The following is a 23,504-nucleotide window of genomic DNA, read 5'->3' on the forward strand; positions in this document are numbered from 1 at the left end:
TTTATTTTAAACGGATCCGATAGGATTCGCGCCACCCTGCCGCAGCCTCCTGGACACCTCCGGAGATGGTGCCGCAAGATCCACGCTCCAAAAACTTCTCGCTTCGCTCGCACTCCAAAACTTGGCAAGACGTTCCGCGCGCACGACAATGTCTACTGTGACCGGGCACGGGAGGGGCAAAACCATGGCAACGACGGCGGTGGCGACTGCGGATGGTACAAAAACGGAGCACTCGCCGATTTGGAGTGGTTTCAGCTCCAAACTGCAAACTCACCACCGCCCGAATGCGAGCGTGGTGAAGTAACCAACCACACACTGTAGAGTGCCGTTGCCCGTCCGTCAAGTGCACGCCAAAGAATTCGTTCGCCAGCGCAGATTCCGTAGGTGTGTTGGACCCCCGGAGTACCTCGGTTCGGAAGCCGAAGCCCCCCGCCGTCTTTGCCGTTGATGTCTATATTGTGTGCACGTGAGAATGCACCGCGCGGTACACGGAGCAGCTCCGTGGGCGCGCTGCTGTGCGGTCAACCGGTCCCAAAACGGGGCCAAGAGGCGGTATCCGTACCGAGAGTGGGCAGCGAAGGTAGGCAACCCCCCGGTACGTTATTAGTGTACGGTGTCGAATGTTTAGTAGAGATAAACAGACCAGATCGAACCGACGCAGACGCAGACGACCGAGGCCCCCGACCGTGTGTCTTCCCGGTACGTCCGGCCGGCCTTGCCAGGCCCGCGTGGCAAGTAAACAAAGCCAGGGGGTGGAAGCCACGGTCGGAGGCACTTCATCGCCATCGGAAGCGGGGCCGCCGGAGCCGGGACGTATGTTTAGAGTGCAGCTTAACCACCTCATTTAGTGTATGCGCCGGAGCGCGCCCGCGTTTCGGATGCAGCGGCCAAGACGACGCGGACACGGACACGGACCCGGACGACGACGACGACACCGACGCCAGCGTACGTAAATATTTTGATAATGTCACTAAATATTGTACGGCCCCGGGGGCTCCTCTCGGGGCTCGTCCTGTGTTGTTTATGTAATTTGTAGGATATTTTACGAATGGCGGCCGGCTGGCGATTGTTTGGCGAGCAATCAACTGCATCCGGCGATGCATTTCGGAGCCCGTGAGTCGGAGTGATCTGTGATTCGTCGTGCGTCACCACCGGGGCGACGGAAGGCCATTCGCTTCTGGGTCCGCCTCCTTGGCGCTGATCGACGGCGGAGCGTTGGCGAATGTTTGCAGAAATAAAATAAACCACTCTCTCCGTGGGACGACGCAACAACCGTGCGTCCGGGCTGGGCCATCATTCCGAAGAACCACCAACAGTCCCCGGCCGTCCGTCCGTCGATCGGGCGTCAGATTTTGTTTGAAAAATCATTTGCATCTTCAAGATCACCACAACTTAGTTGGGTATCCCGCAGCTAGTAGGCTACGGAGAATGCAATCCACGGCGATGGCCGCACAAGACACACACACACAGCGCACCGCACCACGCAGAGCCCTTCTGGCGATGTTGGGAAAAGTGTTCGGTAAATATACACAGCGCTCTACGGCCCGGGCAGGGCACAAACGATGTGTGCTGTGCTCTGCGCTGCCCGAGATGCTGTGGCCGCCGGCCGGGGTGCCGTGTTTTATTCTACACACACACACACACGAGGGCGGCCACTTTAGCCGGCGGTGTCTGTCCGCGGTAGCGCGCCGAGTGCCAAAGTGCAGCCGTGGCCAACGAAGAACCGAGGTTGTCTGGACATGCCTTGCCTTGCCGGTACACATATGCGCACGGAAGAACGGAAGAAGACCGCTGCTGTGTGTAGGTCGTCCGAGGTGGCCGCCGCCGCGGGGGTTTGTTATTCTTTTTGCTCTGTGCCCGGTTGCAGCTGCTGCTGCACTCGGTGCACCGCTGCTGCTGCTGCTGCTGCTGCGGCTGCTGCAGACTGCACGTTTTATTATTATTTTCTTCCCTCTTGAAACACTTGAGGCCGAAGCGAAAGCGGACGCGATAGGGAGCCGTAGTGAATCACATTCTAACGAGCTGCCAACCGCGCGTTCCTCAAGTGGGTGGCGACCGTAATCGAATGTTAGCCAGACCGAAGAGACACCTTCAGAGAGAGATGGAACGAAAGAGCGGCGACACTCAGGTGCCCAGGCGTAGATCGCGAACTAGTTGAACTGTCAACCCTGTCAAGCCGGGAGTGAGCATTATGACAACGGTGAAAGATCGCGGAACCCAGAGCAAGACACTCCGACTGTCTGTCGACGAAGAGGAAACGATCAAGATGATCAAGGGCGTGCGCGCGCGAATTGCAGCGGCAGCACCCGGCCAGCACGACTTGGAACATTGGACCGACCGACTCCACACACCAGATCAGATCGCGCATCGCGCTCGCCCCCGGATCCCGGTGTTGGTAGAAGACCTTGTCACACCAACACCAGACATCGGTCGGGTTGTTGGACCTTCGGGAGAGAGACCGCAGCACGCAAGAGCCGCGTCAGATCTTCGCCAGGAAGACCCCGGGACCTCGGGCCGCGAAATGCCATTTGGTGTTGGCAGCAGCATCATCACCGCATAGCAGGTTCATCATCAGCGCGCACCTCGTCGACAGCGGAACACAACGGCAACCGAGATCTCTCGCTCTCTCTCGCTCACTCTGTCTCCTCGGTTTCTGGGGTGCTGTCATACATAAAGTATGAATTTTTAATGAAACCACACACTTTTGGCATTTAAACGCTCCGGCTCCGTTCGTCCGTCATTCTTCGCGTCGAGCTTCGAGTGGTGCCGTTGCTGCTGGGACCGGAAATGCAACCCGAAATGCGCCGGGCAGGCCGGGCCAAAAATAAACTCTCGGGGACCAGAGCCCAGCCCAGCGGAATGGAGAAGAATTAGTTCCAGATTATTGTCGGCGAACAGGAAATGGCGTTTCAGGAGTTGGCGTTTAACGAGCGAAATAAAAGTCGCAAAGCCTTGTCAACGAAGTGCGGTTTGTCGGGGGCCAATAAAACGGGGCTTACGGAGGTCGCTTTCGCGCTTGCCTTTTTTACGATCGAGAAGCGATGTCGGACACCCAGTCCGGCGTCACCCGCGTGGGGCCGTTACGTCCCGCGAACATGTGTCAACGGGGGGAGGGATCGAATCCGGCCGGGGAATGAAGTTGCTGCCGGAGATTGATTAACATACGGGATTCAAACGTTTGTTTACTATCACCTACTCGACTCGGGGTTTATCTGCCGTGGCTGCATTCCTGCAACCTTGCGCCGCTTATTGACACACGCTTCAATGTTGTTTATTTGAAACTTTGCCTTTCTTTTTGTGTGTGCATTTTTTGCCGATCGCCAGAACCAACTTGGGGTGCGAATAAATATTAACACACCACGATTGTGCAGCAGCAAGTCTACGGGTCGCTAAATAAACTTCCGTCAACGATAACGGGCGCCGGTTGATCGATCGACAATGGCGCCAGCATAACACAGATTTGACTGCATCAGAAAATGCATTCGACATAAACACAATTTCAAATGCTTATTCGGAGACTTATGACGAAGAGAAATCTGTGCCGCTGCCCAGGAGGAGGGTGCCGCGGAACCGATTCCCATTTGCTTAACCTACAATCAACACCCACACAGCGCGCACCATTTGTTTCGTGTCCTATATTTTGTTTTTATTCGGAACATATTTTCCATGCCGCCGGTGGTGCTGGGCACCCTATCGAAACCCATCATTTATCCATCAATGCTCTAATAGCGGGCTCCCTTCCCGTGTCCCGGGTGCCGCTGGCCACTCATTTCCTAATCGTTTCCGATCCGGTGGGCGGGTGTGTGCAGCATTAAAAGCATACAAATTAAAAGATCACTTCCGCACTCGGGGGCCCATTTATTTAATCAATTCTCTCGCCGGGCGAGTGGCACCGTTCCTCCGTCAGCGCTGCACACACACACACGCGCAGGCACACCTAAGGACACACAAAAAGCGAGCCAACTGTCCCAAAAAACCCGGACGCAAACCGCATACGAAAGTGCTGTTGCTGCTGCTCTATGCACCCTTTCGAGGGCCGAATAATGTGTGTCTGTGTATCACAAAAAGGCTGCCTGTCTTGCGGTCCGACCGCGCACTCGCTCTCTCTCTCTCTATCGGCGATCGGTCGATCAGATTGTGTGTGCAGGCGCACACGCGGGCTCTAATGGGATAATGATGGGGCCCCTAGCAAGGGTCCCCGAAGGACCACCACTCGCACACACACACACACGCGCTCACAAATTGCTTGTGCAGCCTTTTGGGTTTATTTATCCATTTTTTGTTAGTTGCTGCTGCTGTTGCTCGGATGTTATTATTATTCGGAAGGTCCCCGGCCTCGGTCCCGGTCCCCGACGACAGGACCGAGCCACCCACCCGTGTAGTGTACTTATCGAGCATAATTATCTCTTTCGCACCCCCGAAAAAATAAAAAGACAAAAAAAACCCGAACGCAACACGGGCCCCCGAAAACGCGGGGAACGGGCTTAGACAATCAATATATGCGCGCGGCCTGAGTGACGGTTGGCTGCAGAGCGATCGATCGCCTCGCGCCGAGAAGATCCTTCCATTCGAGCGGATCCAGATGACGAACAACTGGATCTGGAGCTGGCCACAAAAACCGTGGAACCGCACAAAAGAGAGTTGCGATCCTGCGAACTGCACGGGATCGAGAAGCGAAGCGCAAACAGACAGACACCCGAAAAAAGGAACGAACGAACGAACGTGGCTCTGTAATTATGTCTAATAGATTGATCACATTTTAAATTTATAGTTCACGGTGTCTTCGCGCCGCAAAAGCCGGCCCCAAAGACCCCTAAGCAAACCCCCCCGGGCCGCCCGCCTTAAGGCTGGGAGCGGCTGGCTTGCCTAATTTAATAGGTATTATTACACAATTTCATAATCATCATCATTATCGTCAGTCGTCGTCGTCGTCGTCAGTGTGTTGTGCGATTTGTTACGACTTTTTAATCCACACGAATCTCTGCTTTGGGGTTTTTTTCGATTCGGTTGGTCCCGGTCATCTTGTGTATCCTTTTTATCAGCGTTTATCGCCCGACCGAACGTTTTTTGTTGTGGATCTTCTAAATTTCTTAACTCGATCTGGCTCTGGGACCCCCAAACCGGACCCCAGACGGCAGCAGCTGTTGCAAAGCGGCACAAAAAGTGCAGCCTGGCTGTGGGGCCTATAATCTCGTTCTGCTCGTTCGCCGAGGAGCCTTGGCCGATCATTATGCGGATTCGGGCCCCCCCCGAAACGGTTTGGCCGCGGGATGATTTATCGCTTTTTAATGGACCATTGGGATCCTTGGGACCTCGAAGACGCAAGTGTGAAAGGACTCTCCCCTCCACGGCCCGGGGTTGTGGTTTATCGGATCCCGGGGGCGTTGACGAACGAACTGATCGGGAGATTGTGGGCGCGTGCGTCTGCGGTCCGCGCGTCGCGAGAGTTTGTTTTGCGTGATGATTTTGTCGGCTGTGGCACACGATCGCGTGGATTAGCGGAGATCGGATCGGATGGGATTGGTGGCAGTTTTGGGGCCAACAGACTTACCCGTAGATAGCTTCTTTATCACGCTTGTGTATGTCGGGCTGCACTGCGCCCATGTGACCGGAGGCCGGCGAAACATGACTAGAGGTGCCGTGATAACCGTGCATGCCGACCGAGGCGGCGGCGGCCGCGTGGTTGAGGTGCGGGGAGTGGTGCGATGGCAGGCCGGGCAGCGGGGGAGGTCTATGTCCGGCATGTGGGTCGTACATGCCGGCCGCACTCGCGTCCATGCCGTAGCCGTGGAGGCCATCCTCGTACTGGAAAGAGAGCGGAAAAGAACGGGAGAGATATGAGTGTGTCCGGCGTCAACAACAACGGGATGCGCGACCGGTCAAATGGCGCGATTGCGCGCCCGACCCGCGGATCACGACCCGCGGATCGCCCTGCGGTTGCTGCGCGAGCCACCATTATCGGTTGAGTGCCCTTTCGCCGGACTTGTGGACCACAGAGACTTGAGCCACAACTGAGCTAGGTCCACGAAGTCCACGTGGGGTTCGAAGAGGCTTAGAATGATGATCGCGATGGTGGATGATGAAGTGGATAATGTTGTCGTTTCGCGCTGTGCGTGAGGCCTTCTTGAGAGTGGGCAACGCGTGGACCCCAGATCCCATTGCGTCTGCGTGTGCGTGGGGTCAGTCGTGCATCAAATCTCGTTCGTTTTCTCTTCCCGCCCGTTTCGAACTCGCTGGGAACTCGCTCTGGACGATTCGATTCGACCCGGCCCCGTCGGCCATCTTTTTCTTCGGCCGAGAGGTCGCGCCATCCGCTGACGCTGAAATGACCTCTAAGTAGAGCATCATTATCGCTTCCAGCGAGCCATCAAGCGGCCCTCAAGAGACCATCATCTTTAACCGGGACCGGCGGGGGGAAAGAAGAAAGCACGCACACACACACACCCAGACAGGCAGACAGCAGCCATCGCCCAAAAGCGAGGCCTCACGCGGTGCGATGGAATGATGGATTCCCTCCTCTCGATGGATTCCCTCCTCCGGGGAGTGCTCTATAATCAATCGAATCGTGTGGCCGTATGAAATTAATATGTATGAGCCGTTTTTCACTTTGTGTCGCCCTCCACCGCGCCACGACCCCTGCGCCAGATTTAACCCCACTCAGCGGGTGGTGGCTTTCTTTCCTGGGCGGGGGTTTTCCACGCTCGCGCGCCCGCGCAAGGATTTAAATTTGTCTCGGAACGTGCGTGGGTTTGACAATCGTTGCCGGAAAGTCGTGAAAATTGTCCTTCCCCGGCCGCCCGAGATCCGGCCCCCCGGTCCCGAGACCCGGAGCGAGCGGTGGTGGGATCAAATTGGTTTTTCGATTTGTTCCCTTTTTTCACCGACCGAACGGAGGGCCCCCCGCAGAATTGCGTGTGTGTGTGTGTGTGTGTGGCCGGAACGTGTATCTATTTTCCCGGCGACCCGTTTTTATGACAGTTTCGGCGGGGGTAGGGTGGCCCACCAACCAACCAGCTAGCGAACGGATAGAACCCTGCGGTTCCATTACGCGCCAAGGTAGGACCCGGCTCGTCGTCGTCGTCGTAATTGAAAAACATTCATTTTATGTTTGTGTTTTCCCGGCCTTTTCTTGCATTTTCTCTCCGCCTCTCTCTTCGCCTCTTCAGGTCGATTCCCTACCGCATCGTTATGCATCGTTACCGGGCGCGCGGAGTCCACCACCAAACTCCATTTTATTTTCCGGTTTCGGGCACAATGGCCCAGCTACGTGGAAAAAAACGTGGAAATCTCAGTGGAAAGAATCCGCCTCGCGCACACCGTCGGTCCCGAAGGTCCCTGCGGAGTCGCGACCCCTTTTCGCCGCGACACGAAAAGGGGCCGCCACAAAAAGATGGTCCTCCGGCGTAGCGCGCTCTGGTTCGCGAAGCGGTCCACACAATGCCGAATGCCGGAAGATAGCTCTTGTCGCTTGCCTGCAATCCAGTAGCTGCTCAACAATCAGTTCCTTCACACACATACACGCCCTGGGGGGAAGGATTCGGGGTTCGGGCTGCAGGACCTTCTGGAGGGATCTTGAGCATCCGGCTACAAATCGTTATTCCGGTTCCGCGGGCAAGGGGTTCGGCCCGGAGCCGGAGCCGTCGAGCCGGAAAAGCGCTCCCGTGCACACACACACACACGGCGTAAGAGGAACTCTACACTCGAGGTCCCAACGGCAGCTTCCGAGCGGATGTCTTTTCTCGTCGTCTTCGAATTCGTTCGCTCTCCTTCGAGAGGATTCCCACCACAAAAGGGGATTAGAGTAACGATCGGGCAATTTGTCTTGTCTCCCTCGCTCTCTCGATTTCGAAACCGATTGCCTGTTACTTATCAGTAATTATGATTCCCGGGCTGACATTTCCACTCGACAACAAATCGTTAGACTTGTCAGTGGCCGTCCGCGAAGAAGAAGCCGGAAAAAAAACCCGGGACCAGCCCATAACTCACCCGCGAGCGAGGGAGAGTGGTTTGTGGCTTGCGCAACGCAACACGCGGGCGACGCACATGTTTCTCACACCGAACCGACAACATTCCACCGCCGGCCGCTGATGACATAAACCTGGCTGTCGAAGTCCCGAAAGCCCCGGGGCCACCATTTTGGTGATGAGCGCCGCGAACCGGGAAGAAGCAAAGCCGGCGGGAACGTCAGCGAAATGTGAAGATGCGTCGACCGGGGTGAAGTTCCCAGAATCTTCCCACCGGGGAGAGTTGGCCGCGAAAAATATTAGTTACCCTCAAAAACAACCATCAACCACCAACAACAACTTGTAGTGTGCGTCTGTGTGTGTGTGTGTGTGTGGTTTTGGTCCCTTCAAAGCCTGGCCGGGACTCAAGCGAGAGCGATCGGGGGCACCGAAGACCTGATGATTGATTATGCTCCGGCTCCGGATTTTGACACCAAGGAAACCCAGCTAAGAAGGGTGGCGGGAGGGTTGGGGGGGGGCGACCGAGATGTGTATGTGACACACACGCCGAGCCGAGCGATGCGACCAGATATTGAATTGCGGTTCGCGTCTTGAGCCATGTTTATAGAGGCCGTCGCCCGTCGTGTGTCTCTCGTCGAGAGGACACAGGGTGTCCCTCGCGACCAACCCTCCCAACCCCTGATGCCAGAGTGGGCAGGGAGGACACGAAAACATGTGTGTACTTCGACCTCGGCCACGTCTTGTATCTGCTGAAGATCATCCCCCGAGAGAGGACGGACTCGTCGTACGGCGACGGCGAATGCAGCGATCAACGAATGTTACTTGACACTCTTAACTCCCTCTCTCCCTCTCTCTCTCTCTGTCTCTGCGACGGGTAAGTCATTTTTCAAACTGGCCAAAGGCACGGGAAGTACGGGGGCCGTGAGAAGGGAAAACGTTCATGTTTTCCGTGGACACACAAAAGAGAGGAGCCAAATCGAGGACACCACTAATTCCGAGCGCGCTGGAAGTTTGTGGGACGGATTTGGAATGCCCCGCGTGCGTGTGTGTGTGTGTGCGTGTGTTTGTACAGAACAAATGGCCCGGTCCGGTCCGGCTCGGGAGGAGGCAGGAGACGAGACCCGCATCCGAAATCGAAACGGCGGCGTCCTTTTGGCTGGCAGAACACGACGGTGTTCTGGAAAGGGGTGACCACCACCGTCGTCCCACACACACCGTCCCCGGTGCGGTCAAATTTCCACGCCAGGCCAGGACACCCCTCTTACCGGCGGCTCGGAACTCGGAAAAGGGTTTTCGGACAGTAAATAGTCAAGTAATTGATATTAATACAAACCTCCTCCGGCGGCGTCGGTGGCGACGACGGTTATGATCCCGAAATCCCGACCCCCCGAAATCGGTTCCCGGGGTGACCAAGGAGCCGCCGGAAGTCCTCCCGGGGAGGGGAGGCTTTTATGGTTTGTTGTTTCTGTGTCGTGTGCCTTGTGTGTGCGTTGGCCGTGATTTTCCTGAAGAAAAATCGGATCCAGCAGGGCGCGCGCCGAATGAAAGACCATGGACACCCCGGTCCGGGAAGATTTGCATAACATTAGAGGGAACGTTCCCGGGAGCAAATTGGGAATCGTACCCCACGCATACACACACGCATTAACGGGCGCATTATCGGTGACAGTGAACGCAGTGACAACGAGCTGGAGCTCGAGACGCCGTGTAAATGGCGACCGCCTCAAGAAGTTTTCCAATTTTCAACCAATCAACCGGAGCACATCCAAATGGCCAATTACGGTGTCTGCCCGCTTAACCTCCCCCCGGAAGCATCCTGTTCCTGGGTGTGTGTTTTTTCCCGGGGTTTTTCGGCCAGAGAACCCGGCGGCCCATCTTATCTGGAAATCCCGATCGGCCGAGATGGGCCAGGGGTGTCTGTTTTGTTCTAAGCAGCGCCATCGAGCGCCTACTTATGCGGTGATTTTCGGCACCCACAATTGAGCTGTTTACGTCCACCCAGTCCCCCGACCCGGTCAGGGACAACGATCGGAACACCAATCTCTGAGATGTGGTGTATCTCTTGACGGTGAAGTGGCCCAAAATGGACCGGTGGTGCTCTATTCAATCGCTTTCTCGAGGGCCATTCTCAAGATTCCGATCGATCCCGGCCGGTTCCGATTTCGAGAGGAGAGGGCTTCGAGTTTTCGTTGTGTCTGGCGTGGCCTTCTTGATTGAAGTACTCGAGGAGAGCCCCCGAGAACAAGTTGCCGAAGCCCGTGGCGGCCTCCCGTGAGGCCGCAAATTGATTCCACAAAAACTGTGTGCGATTGTTTGCCGGCCGGCTCGCCTCGCCTCGCCTCACCTCGGCTGGGCTATGCTCTCCTGTGACTCTTTCAAGTCGATCGCGCTCGGATCGCGCGCCTCTGAAGATGATTTTCATAAATCCGATTTTCACGCGGCTTCGCAAACAAAAATTCCATTGCCGGAGGGTGTGGCCAAGGAGGGGGGGGGGGGGGGGGAGTGCGCCCCCTAAACTGGCATGTCACTGGCCGGCGGGTCGGGCGGGTGATTGATTTTTTCCTCGTCCCAAAAACCGACCAGTCATCGGTCAGCTTCGGTCGGTTCTCGCCGAAGCCGAAACGAAAAAAGGCCGGGACCCATCCGAGACCAGCGAGCCAGCGCGTCTACCATGGCCGCCAGAGTTTATTGGTGGTGGTCCCGCCGTCCCAACCCCGCCAGCTCTCAACCCGGGGCCCAATAAAATACCTCCGCCCGCCCGAAGGAGCCGCCGGTCGGTTTGGGTCAAGTTGGGTTATCCAATCAATTGGGGTGATTTTAAAACGCGCTCCAACGTGGCCGCCCCCCAACCGGCCAACCACCTTCCCCTCACGTCCCCGCAGTGGCGGTGGGGCACAGCGAAAGGGGTTGTTATGTATTATATTGTGCAATAATATCTGGAACCGATGGCCGGAACCGATGCTAACGCGCGCGCGCGCTCGCGGCCCTCTGTCTCTGTCGGCCCAAAGAACCCGTCGCCCGTTGATCTAACGCCCCCGGGGGTTTTAGGTTGGTTGGTGGGCGATCTCTTCGTCCTCTCTGCGCCACCACCACCTTGGAGGTGGCAATCCATTTTGCGCCTTTCTTTCCAAAGACTCGCCATTGGACGTCGGTGAGCCACGGCGTCGACGGAGGGATAAAATTCAATAAACTCGGCCCCGAAAAGAATTACCACCCACCCGTCGAGGCGGGGGGGAGGCCATAATTGGAATGCGTTACACACCTTTCCTTTCCGTGGTCCTTTCTTCGACGCCGACTGCCGACCTCAAGAGCACAGGGCCCCCGGGTGGGCGGCTAGGCGGTGGTGGCCATTGTAATGGATTATTAAAAACAAAATTATGCAAATGAGAGCCCTCGCGAAGGGCGGGCGGCAAATTGAGGAGGAGTTTCGAGGCTCGAGCTCGCGGCGGCTCAACTTTATTGGGTGTTTGCCGCTATCAGCCTCAGCCTGCTATTTGTGTGGCGGCCAAGTGCCACCCCCTCCCGTGGGGTAAAACTTCCCGTCCGGAACCACCCGGAAGCATCTTTCGGGGGGGTGTCCGCGAAGAAAGCGCCTTGGCTCGGAAAGTTAAGAATTTACTTTTAATTAACTAATTATATCACCCAAAGCCCGGTCCCCCCAGAGAAAGAGAGGCTGGGGCTTGCCAACGTTCCCGCCTCGGCCATCGCAGAATCCATTAGGCGCATTTTGCGCGTTTCCGGGGCTTCCGGTTTGTAGATCCACCAGAGCAAAGCCAACGCAAAAATGTTGCCGCTGAATAGGAATTGGACGGCGAGGGGCCCACAATCTGCGGGAGGAAGCAAAAGTTAAAGTGGCCACTTCGCGCGGTGAGGGAGGGCAAAAGTCAAACAAATCCGGCGGGCGGGCTGGGGACGAATAATCCCAGCCATTGCGTGCGGTGCGTGCGGGGACACATTAAGCGGACACTAATAAAAATCCGTGCACAAAATTTATGCACAATTATAGCCCAAGCAGGGCCCAAAAAAGGGCCCTAGACAAAACTTCCGGGTTCCTGGTGGGGCGGGAAACACCACACATTCCTCCGACTTCCGGACGGATTTAGCGGCGCGCTCGCGGCCCCCAGACGGTCCTTTTTTGGGAATGCCAGCCAAGGGGAAACGGATGGCCCCACGCCCAGGCGGGGGAGGAGGACCAGGTGGCCTGTAATAATTGGGCCCTAGACGTGTGTGCGGGGTGGGGGGAGCGCGCGATGACATGTAATAAATAAACGATCGACAGCGCGGCGACTGCTAATCGCAGGTGAGAGGATCCATTTAAACCCGCATGCCCCGACGTTCCGTTCCCCTTGTGCCGGTGTGCCGGTGTGCCGGTGTTTGTGCCAAAATGGGCAATAATTATGCCACGCCACATACCGCCGGCACCGCCACACCAGGCGGGGGAAAACTCGGCGCAAGTTCCGGTGCCGGAGTTCGCAGCCAACACCACCTTTCATCGCGGCGGCTGGCCGAGGGGTTAAAGTCCAGGGTCCGTGGGGCTGCCAGGTGCGTGCGTGTCACGTCATGTCATGACGGCATGGTGGTGGTACCCCGGCCCACCACCGGACACTTAACCCACGGGTCCCGGGTCCACAGGGGGCAAGGAATTTTAGTCGCTGCCACGAGCGGCCTCAACCTCATAATTGTACGTTTTTAAACATTTATACCTAAACTACAATCAACGACTTTCCAATAGGCATAATTCACGCAACATTAAATATTCATCGGGCGGCCTCCCCGGTTCACTCTCGGAACTCCCGGTACTACTACCCGGTCGCCATCGCCCATAAATTGCTGCGCATATTACCGCCGCGCAGGAAGGGGCCCCCGGGAGCGGGGTGACGGTGGTGGTGGTGGGGACCCTCGGCCAATCACAACCGGCAGGCCGGTCGCAGGCCGGCTGGGTTGGCTCACAAACGGCAAGCGGAATACGCGGACCACTCGGCGGCTATATATGGCAGTGTGCATAATATAGAAGGGCGCGCGATGTTCGCTTCAAGCGTTCGCGTCCGGCCGTCACTTTAACCAACTGCATCTAGTATGCACCGACCAGACGACGAAGGACGACCGCGCAGCAGGACGACAATGAGACGATGCTTTTCATGGCCTGGTTGCCGGATCCTTTGCCGGGGATGTTATCATCCGGGGCACTGGATGAGTTGGCAGAATATGTGCCCGTCGAGCAACGGTGTCCTGGCGGAGGGAACCCTGAGCTGGTGGTTTAAAACCCGCGACCCACACGCGAGGTCCTTTAATGGACGGCAGGACATTCAACGGCACGGCGCGCCGCCGGAGAATGTGTCGACTCATGGCGACCCGGCCTGTCTTTGGGACACCACTTTGGCAACCCTCCCTCCAGCCTCGAAGGCCCCCTCCTGCGCCAGCTGACTCAGCTCCGTGGATCGGCCGTCGGATCGATCGATGGGAGCCGTTTTTATTACATCGCGCGGTGGCCGCCATTGGCTTGAACTTGAATTAGCATAGCGGCCCGGCCCGTGAGTCCTTCTTCCTTCCATTTCGGTTCCCTTTTTATCCTTTTCGCCGTTTGTTGCTGCTGCTGCTGCTGCTTTGTTTAACAATTACGAGTGCGCGCGAGGCTTGAAAAAAGGGCGAGTTCCACTGTCTGCCTGTCTCTGTGTGTGTGTTCTGTTTAATTCGTTCCTTTATCTCTCTCGCACACACAAACACACGTTCGAAAGGGGTTTGTGGTCCGCTTTGTGCCGCGTTTTTGGGGGGATACAAAACTAGGACCTCGTCGCCGTCGAGCGCGCGGTTCACGCAACACGCGCGGCGGGGTTCAGAGGAATTAGCGTTCGAGGATGTTCGGGCGCTTGCGAAGGACCAACCCTGGGCCGGCCCTCGAGAGTACCCCTTCTGAGTGCTCGCGTGTGTGTGTCCTTAGTGAAGCGCAACGCATGCGTGTGTTTGTGCGCCGCCTTCCCTGTCTCTCTCTCTCCCCCGGCTGGCTGGCTGCCGGAGCTAAATGGATCGAATCGAAGGGAATAATAATGTCGGCACGGCCCGGCGGCCAAAGATAACGAAAACCGAACACCGGACCGGACCGGATGGCGGAAAAAAGCGGAAAAGAAGAAAACAACCGACACACACACACACAGACAAACACCGGGGACCGTGAATCCGTTGGGCCCCGACCCGACGAGGTCCTGGCGTGGCGTGGCGCGCGCAATGGTACCGTCCGTCGGTTCGTCCGTCGGTTCGTCCGTCCGGGAGAGCAAAAAGGATCATCAATCAATTCCGAATCCGGCCCGTGGCCCCTTAGGGTGGTGTGGCAGTGCCGCCGTTCGGCCATTTTGAAATTCATTACTTACATGCCATACGCAGGCAAGAGACCGGGCCAGGCCAGGCCCAGGCCCTGGCGTGTCCCCGGGTCCCCGGGCCCCGGGCTGGTCCACGCAGCGCCCAACGCAAGTGTAATAGCAACATCAGCAGCAAATAGGCTCCCTCTGGAGCTGACGTGTTTGAAGTGGGCTAATGAGGGGTGCTGCTGGTGGTCCCCGTGCCCTGCCACCCGCCAGCCCACCATCGGAGGAAGCATCGAGCCAGACCCTTACAGAGAGCTCGCTTGGCTTTAATAAGGGTTTTTGGCAGGGAATTAAATTGGGGAACCGAAGAGTGTACAATTACAAATACCACTTGACAGACACACACACACACACACAGTGAGCCGGGACGCATCCTTCCGCATCGGGACACAACTCGGGCAGCTTGTCTGTGTCGCTGTTGTCTGTGATTTTTCCCCGGACGAACCACAAATCGCTTCGCAGAAAGTTTGACGTGACGTTACGCTGGCGCAACTCTCGGGATCTTGGATCTTGAGCCGAGGACCGTGTACACGTCACCGTCGGTGGCCACGGCTATCTTCGACTCTTTCCCCGGCCCTCGCGGAGCTACTTCTCAACGGTGATGTCTCGGGGCCAGAACGGGCGGCCTAAATTAGTGTCGCCGATTGCTGACGACGTCGCTCGGTCGGTCCACTGGAACTTGGACTCCGCCATCGTGTGGCACCGCATGGAGCGGTGCGCGGGGAGTAGAGCGCAAGCGATTAGAATCGCCCTCTAGCCCTACTTCGCTCGCTCTCGATAACTTTGGCAAACACAATCCGGATGGGGCCGGGCGGGGGCCCGCCGCGGAACGGTCCTGGTATCTAGCCGTCTAGGTCCGAATCGCTTATCAGCGAGCCCGAAACACGCTGTGCTTCGTTCGGTGGTTGTTGTGGTTGTGGCTGTCACCTGAGGCCCCGCTCTCCGCGCTATCTCCGCTGTTTATCCCACCGGGCTCACCAAGTCCCCGGACATCAAATCACCGGACGACGACGGCCGGGTGACGGGAAATTGGGCAAACAAGCATATATATTGATAAAATAATATTCGACAATCAGTGACCGTCGTCGCCGTCGCCGTCGCTGCCGTCGAGTGGGTCGTCCACAAATAAGTTTTCGGGTGGGCACACAGGGAACAAGCGCGGAAGGGGCGCGCGCGTAGGCCACGCACTTTATCGCCGCGATCCGGGGCCCCCAGTGGAAAAACATGGCGCAGAAACAAACAAAATCCAGCAAACGATTAGAGCTCGTTGAGGCGCACTCCTCCGATGAGACTCCTGGGCTCCTTCTTTTCGGCCGCCGCCGGGATCGGGATTTTCGGGGCCGCGCGCACCAGAAGTGTTTAAAATTGGACATGATAGCTTCATCCTCGAGCCGGCCGGCCGGCCGGCTGCTGGTGGTGGTGCTGGCTGGGTGTCGCCCAGCACCGGCCACCAGCGGAAGCACTCCTCGGCTCAGTGTGCCGCGAGGCTGCGGACCCCAATTGATCAATTGAAACACGGAGCGCGGACCATCGTTAGGCGTTGGTGTCGGTGAAGACCCGGCGGCGGCGGCGAAGGACCAGCAGAATTGTCGTCAATTGAACGGGCCCCGCGCGGATGACGCTGATGATGATGCTGGCCACACACTTGCTGCTCTGCTGAGCTGAGCCGAGTGTGGTGGTGGCCACCACCCGAGCCGCGAGTTTCGAGGGCCCGCTCGTCGTCGGCTGAAGTGCTAAAAATTCACGCCAAGCCGACCAAGAGGAAAATCGGGCAACGAACACCAATTTTCCCACCGACCGACCGACCCACGGTCGGTGCTCTATTGGTCTCTGGCCCGCGTGTCGTTGTCGTGTGGTCGACAGCGACACACTTTCCGACACCTCGGACCTGCGGCGAAAACAAGGATCATAAAACAAAATGGTCACCCAAACGCCTGGCCCGCCGTCGTCGTCGTCGTCGTCGGCACGAAGAAACATCATTAAGATTGTCAAAAATCAAGTTAATGGCGACGCAACAAACGGCACCGGGCGGGGGGGGACGAAAAAAAAGATGGGAAATAAAATATTACTCCCGGACGGAGACACGGGCCATCGTGTGCACCATCATCGCCGTCGCGACGTTCCGCGGATCCCCGAGCGTGGGCTTTTTTATGTGTTCACTCACGAGATGTTGTCCGCAACAACCTCTCTCGACCCTGCGGCCAGGTATTCGACGGACCACCCCAAGGGACCCTGGCGCGGGGGACACCCTACTAACACACTCCACAGTTTGTGTGTGTGTGGGGAGCATAAAAGTGAGCTAAGCCCCTCGGAAACGTATGTTTTGTCACCTGGCTCCGGCCCTTGCGGGTTCTTCGCGGAAATTCTAAGCCGCTCGCCGCTTATGTCACCTTCGGTGGCCGCCAGGCTCTGTCTCCGGGTGTTGCCAGTAAGCCCCCCGGGGGCCACCACCACCGCCACTGCAATGCAATCGTGCAGTTAGTGTGTTGGTCGGTCGGACCAATACCAGCAGGCCAAGGGCCGATCGATTCGAATCGACGAGAAGGCCACCGCACCGTGCACCGTTGGAGATTTACTTCCTGGGTGTGTCCCCGTCGGGTTTTGGACTGGTCTCCCGCCGGGTGCAGCCCTCGGAAAGTCCACAGGAAACCCGCATTAAATCTTCCAAATCTCCGGAATCTGGAAGGCTCGCAAATCGAGCTCTTCGAGTGGCTCTTCGAGGACGACCTTGGCCTGTGCCGAAATTGCTGCTCCTCGGAAGGTCGTCGGCCCTTTTTACTAATATAATAATTACTTAAACTGCATATCGGTGTCCGGGGCGATGGTTCTTCGCCGTCGACAAATGAAGTCCCGAATCACACCCTGTCATTCGAAGGATCGACGCCCTTTCTTCGCCCCATCAGCCATCAAACGGCGATAAACTTTTACGACTGTGTCATTTTATACCTCATAATTATATGTATTTCGTGTGTGTGGTTATGTGTGTCTTTCGTGCGCTTAAGTGTGCGCCGCCGCCGACGGATGATGGTCCCTCCCGTGGTGCGTGCGTTCCCGTCCGTTCCTTCTTCGCGTCCGTTCTTCTCCCGTGGGCACTCGGAACACTTCTTGGAGTTCTCGCCTTCCGAAGAAGTTAGGCTCTTCGACGGACCGTCCGATGACGACTCGGACTCGGACGACGAAGTCCCAGGCCCCACGAAACAGTGACCCCGTGGTTCGTCGTGACTGTCGCCCCGAGTGGGCCGCAGAATCATCTGTTTCTTCGATCGCGCCAGCAGATCACTAGTGGTCGGGCGGGCGCATATTACTTTCGACACTTCCCGGGCCACCGGCGGGTGCATTGCCGCCGCCGCCGACGTGCCGCGGAATGTGCGCCCCATTTCCAGCGGCACCGAACCGCGAGCGAGTGCTCGCGCCCCGACGGCATTGCAACGCGCGATCGACACAAAACGGATCATCGCCGACGACGACGCCGCCGCGGCCGCGGCCGACGATGACGATGAGAAATGTGTGGCACACGGATTAAGGTTTACGTCTTGGCCCTCGGCCTCTTTTTTTTTCCTCTATACATTTCTTGATTCCGTTCTCCTCTGCGAGAAGAAGATCCCGCGTCCGGCACAAACGGCGGCATTTAGTTAGCGATCGACAACCGCGGACCGCGCTCCGTCCGCGCCGTCGTGCAACATTTGAATTATCGCCCTTCTTTTGGCGGCTGGCGGCTGGCGGGCTGGCTGGCCGGAGGAGTAGTAATTGAATTTCGGGCCCGGGCTTTCGATTTCCACCGTTGTCGGCGGCGGAACATTTATTTCATCCAAACCATCCACAGCAACCATCCACGTGATCCGTGATCCGTGATCCGGGGGGCCCCGATTCCTGCTTCGGTGTGTGTGATGCAACACGGACACGGACAAATCTATCTTTTTTGGGGGCCCCTTCGATCATCATCATCATCGCTTTTGCTTCTCGCTCTCTCCCCGGCCCGGCCGATCGTGCGATGATTAACTACGGTGGGGGTCCGCGGAACCGAGGCGCACCGAGCCCCCTTCACGGCCGGGGCCGGGTGCCATATTGTGGCCCCGTGAAAGCTATTTTTACCCCCTTTGCGCCGGGCCGGGCCGGGGTTTAAAAGATTTTGTTGTGGATATTAACAAAACTCCACACGGAAAAGTGAAACGCTCGGAACGCACTTTTCCGTCTTTTCCGACTTTTCCGCCTTTCCTTCAGACTGCCGCGCGCGCTTCCGTGCGCCTCTTTTTCGGGACTGGGCTGCCGCCGGGTTTTATTTATCGAAACTATCGAACCGGAGGGGGGACGTTTGGGCCGCCGCACTCCCTAAGTGGACCCCCAAAAAGCGCACACTTCTCTGGCTTCGCTGTTCCCATTTTCACTCCATTTCTAGCCGCAGCATCCGTAAAAAGGGTGCGTGGCGCGCGGGGCCGTTGGAAATTAAACAAATAATAATTTATATATTCTTGATGTTTATCGTCAAAATGGCGGCGGCGGCGGCGGCAGCCGGTGTGTGTATACAATCGATCACCGGGGCGAACGGGGCGAACGATAATCGAACACCCCGCCGCGGGCAGGTGAGAAACTCTGGCCGCCGCCGCCCGCGAGTGGCCATTATTCAAAAATAAAATAGCAAACGCACGCACGCACGGAACGGAACGGAACGCCGTGGAAAAATGAACTCATCACAACGTCTTGGCCACGCCGGTCGGAAAAATGGCCGCGGAACGCTCCGATCCGTCGGGCGGACTCAGAAAACACGCCTAAGGCCAGTGGACGCAGCCCGTAAACAATTCGCGGCGTTCGGTTCACTACTTCACGATGAATTCACGACTTTCGACATCACACACAAATGCACTACGCTACGCACACAACACAGCACGCACGCACGGATTCACTAGAGTTCCACTGCTTCAGGATCGGATCGGATTTGCTTTCTTTCTGGTGGTTCTTTGTTGCAGGACAACGATTTCGATTCGCACTTTTGGAAACATAATACAGTGTGGACGCCAATATTTCATCATTTTTCACCACAAACATTGTTGCTTTCCTTTTTTCCAAATTAATAAAAGAAAACCCCGGGAAATTGCTTTGACACACTCTGACTCAATGTTGGTAATTTTGAGGAGACGGTTTCGCTAGAGTCGCAGCTCTTGAAGACAAGTTAGTTCCAATACAATAATTTGCCATGTTACAATGTGCGTTGGTCTCGTGGTCGGCATTCGGCCGCTGTTTTCATGTTCAAGCTCCTAACTGCTCGAATAGGAGCCCCTTCTTACTAGCCAATGTCCGCACCTGAGCGGACTATCAGAAGGTGTCTGAATTGAATGTCTACTCTTGGGAATCGTTCTCTAGTCTTGACCCACTATGGACTATTGCCAGAGCATATAATCGTGCTTCGCCAGTGCTGAACTTCGACATGTCCATTAACCAGTGCAAGAAGAACAGGCCAGCTATTTCTTCTCTTGTGGTGTGCACTATTGTTTTATTTTTTCACGGAAGCGGCCTGTTGAGTTCAGCAAATAACCAGAAGTAACAAGGTGTTGAGTCAGGCAAACGGTACGGTTCTTGCAGAACAATATGAGTAGAGTCTGTGATAAAATGATCACGAATTGATCACGAAAATGTTATGCAAAAAAATCACAAGGAATTTGAATCAAGATGTTTTTTTATCTTAGAAGAACGGACCGGAACTCTTGATGCATCAAACCACAATAATTCAAGAGAACTGGTTTCCGTTGTTTTTTGTGCCACATTAGTAAATAAATAACTAAGAGGTACTGTGGAAGTCTCTTGTGCTTAAGCGCAGTAGGCACTGCACTTTGTACCGTGTTTGAACGCCTTTAACCTTTAGATGCTATGAGATGCATTTCGAATAGAATTGGCTCGGCTCCATAAAAGCTCTTAAATACCTGTTCGATAAAATCATATCGATTTTGGAAAGAATTGCCAAACTGTTATTGATAATTGTAAAACTGAGGCACAAACATTCATTTCGCCGGTTTTTGGGCATCGTCCGTTCGCTAGTCATCCGCTTAAGAAAAAAAAACTCGGCTCCCAAAATCCTATGGTGGACTTCCCAAGGTTACTCTGTGTTTAAAGCCCTGCCGAATCTTAATTCCCACAAGATGTCGCGCATAAACCAACCTTTTCACAGGTCGTAACCTCCTCGCCGACGGTGGTGGTGATGGGCTCTTAAAAAAGATGATCTCCCATTTGATGGCGAGTCCCGCTTATTGGGGGCGCTCGCTCATCAAAACATACACCAACCACCCGTCAACCGAGTGTCGCCGCCGCCGGTTTCGCGTTTAATGCACATTTCATCACACTTTTACGCACACGCATCCCATTTCGACGCGATTTCCATCCTAAGCACTTCGTCGCCGTCGTCCAAACTGCTGCACACGACCAGCAGCCATCTGTTGCCAATCGGCGGAATAGGCACCACACCGAATAATAATCATTTAAAGCGAGGCTCTCACAGCGCGCGTACCAGCGGACGGGAAAAAAATAAGGACGCACTGCGCTAGGGCGCTCTGCTATCAAAAATCGACACTTCGCCCCGGCACGCCGTAGGAAAAGCGGGAAAAATCCGAGAGGGAGCGGAACTCTCGGAATGAATATTGCAAATTGACAACATCGGGCCCGACGACCCCTCCTCGGGGCGGATCGGGAAAATCCACGGGAAAATGGTGCCACATAAAATGAGATGAGTCGTTCAAACCGCCGGTTCCCTCCGCTCTTGGTCGACACTCTCTGGAACCCGGCATCGGATTCTGGCAAGTAGATGACGGACGGATGAAGACTTCTCAGCAGGGTTTTTGGGGGGGAAAAAGAAGCGCTGCATCAAGAGAACCGCTTCTGGGCCGGGAAATTCTCAAAACGGGAACGGCCCGCGATCACACGATCTCCGGCTGCGGGGTCCGGTGGCCTAAAAATACGTCGTCGGCGTCGGCCTTTGTGTGTTGCCGGGCGCGTAGGAGTCACCGTAGCCACGCTGGCCGGCCAATGTGATTCATCCAGCCGAGACACGCATCTAATAACACGGGCAGCGGGGTTCGGTTGTTTGCCAGTTACTAATCGTGGCTCAATTAGAGACACAAAAACATCGACGCACACACCGTACCGTCGCCGTACATCATCATCATTACGACCCCGGCCGGCCGGCGGCCCAACATCATCGGTGAGTTGCAGCGTGGCGATAGGCGACTTCTAGGCAGGGTCCCAACCAGCAGGGACCAGAAGACCAGATTTCTGCTTCGACCGTCCAAGGGGAGGCGAAGCAGAATAACCTCGGCACACCGCCGTGTTCGCCTTAATCCTTCGCCGCGGATTCACGGATCCGGGGATCTCGCTCGTCCGCTCGCTCGCTCTCTGAAACTCGATACCCCACGACGACGACGACGACGGCGCGGGCCACTTGTGCGAAACAAGTATGGCCGCGTCACGAAATAGTAATAATTATGACGGGACGCGAACGAGATGTGCCGTGTACCAGGGGGGGAAAGAGATCCAGGGTCAGTGGCATATGACAAGACACACCGGCCGTGGTGTGGCCGGCCATCATTATCGCCGGGGGTGCCGCGGCGCAGACGGGTGGGGGGAGATGCATCAACCACACTTCGCTGATGCCGTTGGAAGAAGGACCCACGGCCTTAATCCGTGTCCCGGGCGTTCCTCCGTTGATTTGTGCGAAACATTTTTGTGCCACGACCACCGTGGGTGACACGGACAGCTCTTCGAGAGAGAGTGGGAGAGGCCGGCGGGGGATTTATGACAAGTTTACGACCTCGCCAGCCCAAAAATCGGAGGTCACCTTTCATATAACGGAGTTAATTTTGCGCTCTCTCTCGGTGCGCGCTCCGGTGTGTTTTAACCTTTTCTTCACCCGTTTTTATCCACCCGCCGCTCGGGACCTCTTCCTCTGAGTGTGTGTGTGTGTGTGTGTGTGGGAAGTGTCACCATCACGGCGCAACATTCGTCCGGACTACCAACCGTTTTATGACCAGAGAAGTTGTTGGGTTTTAGTGTCCCCGACCTTCACAGACAGAGAGAGGTTTATGAGTCGATCAAGGTGATCCTGTTGCTGCGGCAGGTAGAAAGCGATCCTTTCCCAGCAGCAGCAGCAGCCTCGCAGCGGTAAATCCCTTGGCCGGTCGGTCTTGGTCTCCGAAATCCAATCAGTCCGTCCTCGGCCCTCGTCCTAATCGGCTCTCGCCCGCAAAGTTTGCTTACGGTGCCGTGCGTAAAACTAACAAATAAAATTAAACAGCGCCCATTCCGTACCCTCGAAGGGACGCTCTCCAGGCGGCCCATTACACACCTTCCAGGAGGTCCCAAGAATTGGTTTTGCCTACCACGACCGACTTTTGCCTTCACGCCGCCGCCGCCGGACCAAAAAGCTCCGGGACCTTCCCAGATTAGAGGCTGGCTGTGCTCAGCCAATTTGCATTTAAATTACGATCGACGAGCCGGCCGATCGCCCACCTTCCTTCCTTCCTTCCGTCCTCTTCGATCTCCGATCGACCCATCGACCTCGGGGATCCTCGGGGATCCTCGGGGTTCACACTCACACTTACCCTAGGCTGCGCCATGTGTGTTGTTCGTTGCGGGTGTTCGTTGCCGGCGGGCGGGCGGGGTTCGTTGGCGGAATGTGGTGGTCGCTATGCTGGTTTCCGGCCACCGCCCTCGGGAGATCGCGGTTTTCTTTCGCTTCACTCGTTGTTACTTTTGCACACAATTGCACACCGGCATCAAGAACAATCAAGAGGGAACAATACAGATACAGATACAGAACACTTCCCTCGGGATCTCTCGCTCTCTCTTGCTCTCTCTGATCGTATCTCTCGGATCGTAACACAAGCGCGGAAGCCGCGCACTTTCACTCACACACGAAGAGACGCACACGAAACAATGGAACACCACAGGACACCACCGCAGATCCGCAGATCGGGGACTGCCACGGGACACGGGACGCTTCTACTCGTCCTGGCGCCCGCCAACAACAATCGTCACAGTCGAAGAATTCATTGTGCGCCGCGTCGATGTTCTGCTGATCTAGGATCTTCGCGATCTCGTATACACTTGCTCCTGCTGCTGCTACTGCTGCCGCTGCTGCTACTGCCGGCGCTCTTGATTATTATTATTTAGCCGAACAATATTTGTTTTCACCAAACTC

At 56.2% G+C, this 23,504-nt stretch overlaps 1 protein-coding gene across 1 annotated transcript in view; it reads right to left on the minus strand.

Annotated features, from left to right (window-relative positions):
- Positions 1-23,041, minus strand: part of LOC128273456 (homeobox protein homothorax) — a 142,703-nt gene extending 119,662 nt beyond the window's left edge. The window contains exons 1-2 of the mRNA XM_053011422.1: positions 22,906-23,041; positions 5,552-5,805 (exon numbers count right to left, since the gene is read on the minus strand). Of these exons, the coding sequence (XP_052867382.1) occupies positions 5,552-5,805; positions 22,906-22,920 (269 nt within the window). The 5' untranslated portion in view covers positions 22,921-23,041. The remainder of the gene's footprint in view (positions 1-5,551; positions 5,806-22,905) is intronic.
- Positions 23,042-23,504: the final 463 nt, after the last annotated feature.

The sequence above is a fragment of the Anopheles cruzii genome, chromosome 3 (genome assembly GCF_943734635.1).
Source record: "Anopheles cruzii chromosome 3, idAnoCruzAS_RS32_06, whole genome shotgun sequence".
Classification (NCBI taxonomy): Eukaryota; Metazoa; Arthropoda; class Insecta; order Diptera; family Culicidae; genus Anopheles; species Anopheles cruzii.